General features: G+C 37.3%; 1 protein-coding gene across 1 annotated transcript; it reads left to right on the forward strand.

The window, feature by feature from the left end:
• Positions 1–1,184: 1,184 nt before the first annotated feature.
• Positions 1,185–6,971, forward strand: LOC143573978 (uncharacterized). The gene is made up of 5 exons (XM_077058725.1): positions 1,185–1,728; positions 1,843–2,175; positions 2,339–2,535; positions 2,635–2,736; positions 6,774–6,971. The coding sequence occupies exons 1-5, from the start codon at positions 1,185–1,187 to the stop codon at positions 6,969–6,971; spliced, it is 1,374 nt and encodes a 457-aa protein (XP_076914840.1).
• Positions 6,972–9,362: the final 2,391 nt, after the last annotated feature.

Genomic DNA, 9,362 nt, shown 5'->3' on the forward strand with positions numbered 1-9,362 from the left:
CCAAAAGGTTTGAAAAAGGCACTCAATGTGGAAATCAATACGCCACAGCATGATAGTTCTAAATCTGTTGAACATGAGAGTTCTTGTTGTGATTCTGCAAGTGGAATAAAAATGGCAGAAGACGTGTTGAATGAAGGTGTTAAACCTCATGGGTTGGGTAATCATAAGAATGATTTGAATAAACAAAAGAAAGTAGATGAACAAAGAGAAGAAGGAAATTGATAAAGATAAAGTTTGTAATTGGTAAAACTTCAGAGTCTGAAAAGGAAATTAAATTCAGAAAATAGTCAAATGATGAATTTTATCGTTTGAAAGCTGAACAAGATCATGTTGAATCAACATGTCAGATCGATAAGTTTACTGATAGGAGACGTTGTTTTGGGTGCAATGAGGTTGGACATGTGTTTTACGCTTGTCCTAATCCATACAAACAAGATCACATGTCTAATAAAAAATCTCAAAAGATTGTGAACAAAAGACCTGGTTTAGGTTATTTGTGTGATAAGAAACCAGGCTGTGTCATTGAAAATGTGAAAATTTTAAAAAGAAATGAGTAGTGAATGCTAAGAGGATTGTTCAAAATGATGTGTTAAAATCAACAATTTCAAAAACAATTTAAACATCATTTTATAAAAAGAAACAATCTGTTGGTCAAAATTGGGTACCAAAATCTGCTGTTAAAGTACCTGGGTGTGATGAGAAAGTGAATTATACATCTGAGTCACCAATATTAAGTGAAAAATCATTATCATGTGATTCAGAAGTTGAGGATGATATGTTGTTTAAACATTTAAACAACCCAAGACCAAGAAGGCTTGGGTTTCCTTGTTTCACTAATCCGTTAACTGTATGTGCAGGGGCTTCCAAGATCCCACGATTCTCGTTGGATAATGGATAGTGGAGCCTCTAGGCACATGACGGGTACTCTATACTTGATAAATGATGTTAAATCAATAAGAGGCGGGTAAGTCGGATTTGCTAGTAATCAAGGTGGATAGATTGTGGGTGAAAGAACTTTAACGAATTGAAAGGTTACATTCGGGAATGTCAACTACATTTCTGAGTTGGAGAATAATCTACTAAGTATATCACAGATTTGTGATAAGCAATTCTCTACACACTTTACTGATCGAGAATGTTTGATTTTGAAACCGGGGTTTAAAATACCTGAGGAATGGATCATTATGCGTGCTCCTCGTGTGAATGATCTTAATGTCATGAACCTGAGTACAACATCTACTTCATTAGGGACTGCTCAGTGTTTCATCTCAAGAGCATCTGAACGGGAATTTATATTATGGCATCGGAGGATGGGACATATAAGCTTGAGAAAAATGAATCATTTGGTTCACAGGAATCTGGTAGAAGGAGTTAACTTGAGAAACTTTCAATTGACTGAAGAGTGTTTGGATTGTAAGAAGGGAAAGCAAACAAAGAAACCTCATCCAAAAAAACTTCTCAACTCCATCAACTTACCTTTTGAACATCTTCACATGGATCTATTTGGTCCAGCAAATGTCAAAAGTGTCACAGGCGAATTGTATTGTCTTGTGGTCACTGACGACTACTCAAGATTTTCATGGGTGATATTTTTGGAATCTAAAAATGAGACATATGATTCCCTTATGGTTTTGTTTAAGAAACTAGAGACATTGTACAATATGCCAATCCGTCGTATCATAAGTGATAATGGAACGGAATTTAAGAACAACAAAATGCTAGAATACTGTAATAACCGGGGAATTCTTCATGAATTCAGTGCACCGTACACTCTGCAACAAAATGGGGTAGCTGAACGAAAGAATCGTACTTTGATTGAAATAGCTCGTACTATGCTTTCAGATTCAAAATTACCTGTTAATTTTTGGGCAGAAGTAGTAGCTGCAGCTTGTTATACACTTAACCGGGTGCTTACAGTCAAGAAATTTGGCAAGACGTGTTTCGAGCTTCTGAATCGTCGGAAACCCAATTTGAAATGGCTTGAACAGTTTGGGTCAATATGTACTGTTCTTGAACCAACTGGAAATTTGGTCCTAAATCCATTGAAGGATTCTTTGTGGGGTATGCTAGTCCACTTAGACATGTTTACATTCCTAGCCTCCACAAGATCGTACAAGTTCAAAACGTTGACTGTCAATGATACTCTCCTACTGTACAAAGACCAGGAAATTCAAGGTTATTCGATTATGAGAATATATGGGAAAGTTTTCAAATCTCGGAGGTAGATTCATCCGAAGAAACTTTGATGATGATCTACAATCAACAATTGTCAGAAAATCAAGAACTTGTGTCTTAAGAACCTGTGTCTGTTTCTCAAAATGTACCTGAAAATGTTCAGTCCAAGGATGTTCCAGAAACTCTCCAATTTTGAATGACAATGATGACACATATGAGGAGATAATTGAAGCAATCTCTCTATCCATTTCTCATACTGAAGAAAATCTTCAATCCGAAGTGTCAGTACCTTTAGAAGTGGTCCCGAGGACTGTTTCTTATCATCCCGAGGAGAATATTATAGGAGATCTGAATGCTGGAGTACAAACAAGACGACAACTTGATCAGAATCTTCAGTGTTTCTATACTCATATTTCTCCTTTACAAAATCAATTCTCATTAAATTATTTTATTTCTCAGGTAGAACCAAAGACGTACAAAGAGGCTCTAACAGAAGAAAGTTGGGTGAATGCAATGCAAGAAGAACTTATGCAGCTTGAGAAGCTCGGAGTCTGGAAATTGGTAGATTTAAGTGCAAAAGGGTGTTTAAGTGCAAAAGGGATGGACATGGAATTATTGTAGGAAACAAGGCAAGATTAGTTGTTTTGGGATTCAATCAAAGAGAAGGTATCGATTATAATGAAGTTTATGCACCTGTTGTAAGGCTAGAGGCTATTCGGATCTTTCTAGCATTTGCTTCTTGGAAAGGCTTTAAGGTTTATCAGTTAGATGTTAAGTCTGCATTTCTTAACATAAAAATCAGTGAAGAAGTCTATGTGGGACAGCCATTGGGGTTTTGTCGATCCGATTCACAAAGACAAAGTGTATCTACTTGATAAAGCCCTTTACGGTCTCCATCAGGCCCCGAGAGCCTGGTTTGTGACGTTGTCCCAACATCTTCTGGACAACGGGTTTATCAGAGGAACCATCGACTGTACACTCTTCACCAAATGTGTTGATGGACATCTACTGATCGTGCAGATATATGTCGATGATATCATCTTTGGGTCAACAAACGATGTTCTGTGCAAGCAGTTTGAAGAAGTAATGAAGAAGAAATTCGACATGAGTGCAATGGGGGAGATGAATTTTTTCTTGGACTTCAAGTAGAACAGTTGACATATTGTATCTTCATACATCAGACCAAGTATGTCAATGACGTATTGGCGAAGATCAACATGAATGATGCATCGGCTATCAGTACTCCTCTACCATTGAATCATGGTATCGTGCAGATATATGTCGATGATATCATCTTTGGGTCAACAAACGATGTTCTGTGCAAGCAGTTTGAAGAAGTAATGAAGAAGAAATTCAAAATTAGTGCAATGGAGGAGATGAAATTCTTTCTTGGACTTCAAGTAGAATAGTTGACAGATGGTATCTTCAAACATCAGACCAAGTATGTCAATGACGTATGGGCGATGTTCAACATTACTGACGCATCGGCTATTAGTACTCCTCTACCATTGAATCATGGTATCAGTCCTGATCCCAACGGGGAGAAGGTTGATCAAACATTATACCGATCCATGATAGGTTCATTAATGTATCTCACTGCTTCTCGGCCAGACATCATGTATGCTACGTGTTTGTGTGCCCGATATCAATCGAATCCGAAGATCTCACATCTCATGATCGTCAAAAGAATTCTACGTTATCTCAACGGATGTCCGGGGTTCAGTCTCTGGTATCCTAAAGACGATGAGTTTGTGTTGAAACCTTATTCTGATACAGACTATGGAAGCTGTAAGTTGAAGCCAAATCTACAACGGCAGGAAGTCAGTTTTTCGCAAGCGTCTTGTCACCTGGCAATGCAAGAAACAAACCACAGTTTCGTTGTCCACTTGTGAAGCTCAGTATGTAGTTGCTTCCAGTTGTTGTTCTCATGTTCTATGGATACAAAAACAGATGCGAGACTACGGTTTTAATTTTGTTACCACCCCTATCTTCGTAGATAATAATGCAGCTATTTCCATTACTAAGAATCCGGTAAACCACTCTAAAACTAAGCATATTGAGATACGGTATCATTTCATTCGTGATTGCTATGAAAAGAAGTTGATTACTGTAGACAAAATTCACACCGATGAACAAAAAGCGGATCTTTTCACCAAAGCTTTTGATAAGTCAAGATTTTAATACTTATTAAAACTTAATGGTCTAAAAGTTTTGGGCGGTGGTGATAAGTGGGTTACTGAGATTACAGGTGTGTTGGATACCTAGTGATCCTAAACATCAGAGTCAAATTTTTTTTTTTGTACATAATTTCTTATACAGTTTTTTATTTTAGGGGGAGAAAATTTCAGAAAAACCAAAAACGTTGAAAATTTATAAAAAGCCAAAAACAATAAAAATTCTAAAATTTCAAAAACATTAAAAATGTTGCTCCTCTGAAAATGAGTTTTTGAAGTAAAAAGGGAAAATGATAGTACATTGATCATCTGGTTCCAAATCCAGTAAAAAGTAGGTATAAAAGGTTGTGTGCTTAATTGTATTGGTGCATTGGTAGGATTTTAAAACAAACAAGTAAGGAAAAGTAAGTGATATAAACTAAAACTGCCTAATTGATGGGGTATTAGTTTCTAATAAAAGTCTTGATAATGATGGCAGAAATGTAATAGCTGGTCATACTCAAGCCTTTTAATCAGAATGATCGTTTAAAATTGTTAAAAGATAGCTATCAGTAAGTGGTTAACGCTTCAACGATGTATGGTCTCATGGCCTTAAATCCTGTATTGATGGGATGCTTTAAGGTTCCTGGATCCATAGGGTCTTTATGCGGTTTATCATCTGGGTATTCATTTCGATGAATATTTAAACAAGTTTTAAAAAGCAAACCCGCAGATTAAGCTGCTGTATAAATCATTAAACTTGATCACAAAAGTACTTATGTACAAATCATTACTGACTTGATCAAAATCCGCTGTTAGACACACGTTGTCCCCTTGCTCGCGTCTTTTTACCATTAAGAAACGGACCACAAGTGACACAACGTTTGCAAGCCAACATATGAAATCATGCATACTTATCCATGGGAAAGGACCTTAGGGTATTGCTTGATAACAGGGGTATATCTTGTAGTGGGGATTATTTGCTGATATGCTTTAAATAAAAGTATTTTTATCTTCTTATTCTTAGGTTTAAGTCAAGTTGGGGTGACTTTGTGAAAATCAAATTAAGCTTGAATCAAGATTAGAACTAATAATTGCCTGAGACTTTGTGCTTAATTGAACCAAATTAAATGTATCACAGAAATTCCTGAATAATTTGTTTAGAAGGTTTAGGTGGATAACAATACCATTGACCAATTTAATACCAATCATAATAAAGCTGAAAATAAAACTGTGATGGAAGGACAATTTAATCAATATGATTCCCTGCTCAAACTCACAAAAATATGTGATCTTAGTATTGTTTTCAAGTTTGTACATATTTGTTGAATTACTTTTGCTAATTTTAAGAACCAAAAACATTTTCTTTTCTGATTTAGTTTTGGACTCTTGATGGGTGGGTGAACTATATCTCTGGGTGTTTTCATGAATCAACAAATCATGCAAAGTTTCTTCAAATCAAAATCAACAAAATCAAAATGTGTATCTGTTTTACTCAAGGTCATTAATTTGGACTTGGTAAAACAGTGAATTTTTTTCAAAATTGAGCATACTTAAGTTATTCTTCTAATGTACAAGGACATTACGTTGTACTTGTGACATTAAAATGGTGTGAACAAGTCATGAATTCAAATATTTGATTGGTCATACTTATGCAACATATAAGTATGAGACTTATACGCCGCATAAGTTATGCGCCGTATAATTCTTACACTTATACGTCGTATATGTCATGGCATATATAAAGGAGATACGCGACGCATAGGTCACATATGCGTTTGAGATTCTGAATTTCTCTAAGATTTTGATTCACTTTGCACACGAAATTTTTGCTTGTTCGTTGTTGGTAATATCTGTTGTGGTGATTTACACACCATTCCAGATTTTGAAGGTGAGAATTTGATTCGGATATGGTGATGAACAATATTTTAGTCACGGATAAGTCAAATTAGAACTTAGTAACTCATGATTTGTTGCAGATTGATAATCAATTCATCTTAAAATAATATTACGAGTGTCATGATAACATTTAATTTGATACATATAAACTAATACTGTTAGATCTGAAATTGTTATACTTATCCGTTCATGAATAATATTGTTTGGCCATTTAAATGAGAAATAATAAAATTGAGTTTAGAAGTGTAATAAACAATCTTAGACGAGGTTCGTGTGTGAGTTGTATTGTTCAAATTTAGTACAATTAGAAAATCTTGAATCTGGTCAACATTCAGACTTATACGCCGTATATCTTATACAGAGTATATGTTCTGAGTTGACCAAAGTCAAACCTTAAGACATATATGTAATACAAGACTTATCCGTTGTTGAACATATACGCTTGTAAAATATGAATACGTTAAAAACAAACATATGGACATATACGTTACTGTTCATAATATATTGAATTTGATATTAACATGTGTACTTGTTATGTGTTTGCAGATGGGTAAGAAAACTAATATTACGGATCCAAAGCATAATATTTGTGCTTATTTGAACGAGGAGGATCCAAAAGCTTCAAAGTTCAAAGTCATAATGCCATTTCTGAAAAGATCGAGAATTTTCAAGGGTATTACTCACTTGGCTGATCCATATGAGAGCATTTTCACTGATTTCTGGACAGCTAAGGTGTTTGTGTGATGCCCGTTAATTTCCGTTAAAAGGGTTTAACCTTGTAGCGTTGTGTATATCTCTCGGGACTTGTCTGGCATTCCTCGGAGGCCTTCATGTCATTCCTGTAAGTTAAACTAATTAACTTTTTCACCAAGTTGCTACTTATTTCCATTTGGAGAGGCTAGAGTGTAAGATTTTTATATCATAAACAAAAAACCCTAACCCCTCTTTCTCCTTCGCCGATCGGAACACAGCAGCAGCCTTAGGGCTTCGTTTTCTTTTTTCCAGCCACTCCCAAGGTCTAAAACTCAAATTGAAGGTTAGTTTTATGTTCCCCCAAGTCCTATACACCTTAATTGATCATATTAACGCGCTTATTGGTCGTTAGGGTTGTGTTTCGATGATAACAGTTTGCTGACAGATTCGTATTTGTTTATTGTAGGGTCTGTAACGCGATGATAATCCATTGTTTTTGTTAGGACATGAAATGTCATGTGTATGTCCCCAGTTCTATCAGGATGGTTCGATATGAAAATAACGATCGTGAAACCAAGTTAACGGACTGAAAATGTCAAAAGAAACTGATTCGATCGAATCAGTGACTGATTCGATCGAACCAGGACTCATTCGATCGAATGAGATACTCATTCGATCGAATCAGTATACGATATATAAACGAAACTTAGGAAATTTCACAACAGAGAGCACACATTACACACAGTCACGAACCTGCTACTGCCGAAAATCCTCTCTGCCAATCTTCGTCGTGTCGGTCTTTTCCTCCGTCCCTAGGTGTCAAACCGTCTTAGGAATAGTAACCGTGCGTTGTTGATCACCACCGAATCGCCGTGTTAGAGGATTCCGCACTCTAACACGTTGCCCCGTGAATCGTTGGGAAACCGTGTCCCGCACCGGTCCGACAAAGTGGTATCAGAGCCACGGTTACTGCTAGAAAGGTCTAACAACCGATCTAGCAAGCCGAGCTCTTGATTTTATGCGTTCTGGACGTTAAAAAGTTGGTGTGTTCTTCGTGTTCTTCGCGTTTTCTGGGCTGGCGATGAAGGAGTCGAATCTGCCATTCGATCGAACGAGTTCCTTATTCGATCGAATAGGCCTATTCGATTGACTGATTCGATCGAATCAGTCTTCCCGCTCAAAAGTGTCAAATTCAAACGCCAGTTTTCCCGCCCATTCGATTGACTTCATTCGATCGAATCAGATTGTATTCGATCGAACTGGTTTTCCCGCTCAAAGTGTCAAATTCAAATAGCTGATCGAACCAGTTCTTCATCCGATCGAATCTGTGCTTCATTCGACCGAACCAGTTCTCATTCGATCGAACGTGTTCCAGACCAAAAAAAAAAAAAAAAAAAAAAAAAAAAAAAAAAAAAAAAAAAAAAACCCTAACCCCTCTTTCTCCTTCGCCGATCGGAACACAGCAGCAGCCTTAGGGCTTCGTTTTCTTTTTTCCAGCCCCTCCCAAGGTCTAAAACTCAAATTGAAGGTTAGTTTTATGTTCCCCCAAGTCCTATACACCTTAATTGATCATATTAACGCGCTTATTGGTCGTTAGGGTTGTGTTTCGATGATAACAGTTTGCTGACAGATTCGTATTTGTTTATTGTAGGGTCTGTAACGCGATGATAATCCATTGTTTTTGTTAGGACATGAAATGTCATGTGTATGTCCCCAGTTCTATCAGGATGGTTCGATATGAAAATAACGATCGTGAAACCAAGTTAACGGACTGAAAATGTCAAAAGAAACTGATTCGATCGAATCAGTGACTGATTCGATCGAACCAGGACTCATTCGATCGAATGAGATACTCATTCGATCGAATCAGTATACGATATATAAACGAAACTTAGGAAATTTCACAACAGAGAGCACACATTACACACAGTCACGAACCTGCTACTGCCGAAAATCCTCTCTGCCAATCTTCGTCGTGTCGGTCTTTTCCTCCGTCCCTAGGTGTCAAACCGTCTTAGGAATAGTAACCGTGCGTTGTTGATCACCACCGAATCGCCGTGTTAGAGGATTCCGCACTCTAACACGTTGCCCCGTGAATCGTTGGGAAACCGTGTCCCGCACCGGTCCGACAAAGTGGTATCAGAGCCACGGTTACTGCTAGAAAGGTCTAACAACCGATCTAGCAAGCCGAGCTCTTGATTTTATGCGTTCTGGACGTTAAAAAGTTGGTGTGTTCTTCGTGTTCTTCGCGTTTTCTGGGCTGGCGATGAAGGAGTCGAATCTGCCATTCGATCGAACGAGTTCCTTATTCGATCGAATAGGCCTATTCGATTGACTGATTCGATCGAATCAGTCTTCCCGCTCAAAAGTGTCAAATTCAAACGCCAGTTTTCCCGCCCATTCGATTGACTTCATTCGATCGAATCAGATTGTATTCGATCG

The sequence above is a fragment of the Bidens hawaiensis genome, unplaced genomic scaffold (assembly GCF_021521415.1).
Source record: "Bidens hawaiensis isolate Kalapana, Puna unplaced genomic scaffold, B.hawaiensis_p1.1 tig00026812_1, whole genome shotgun sequence".
NCBI lineage: Eukaryota > Viridiplantae > Streptophyta > Magnoliopsida > Asterales > Asteraceae > Bidens > Bidens hawaiensis.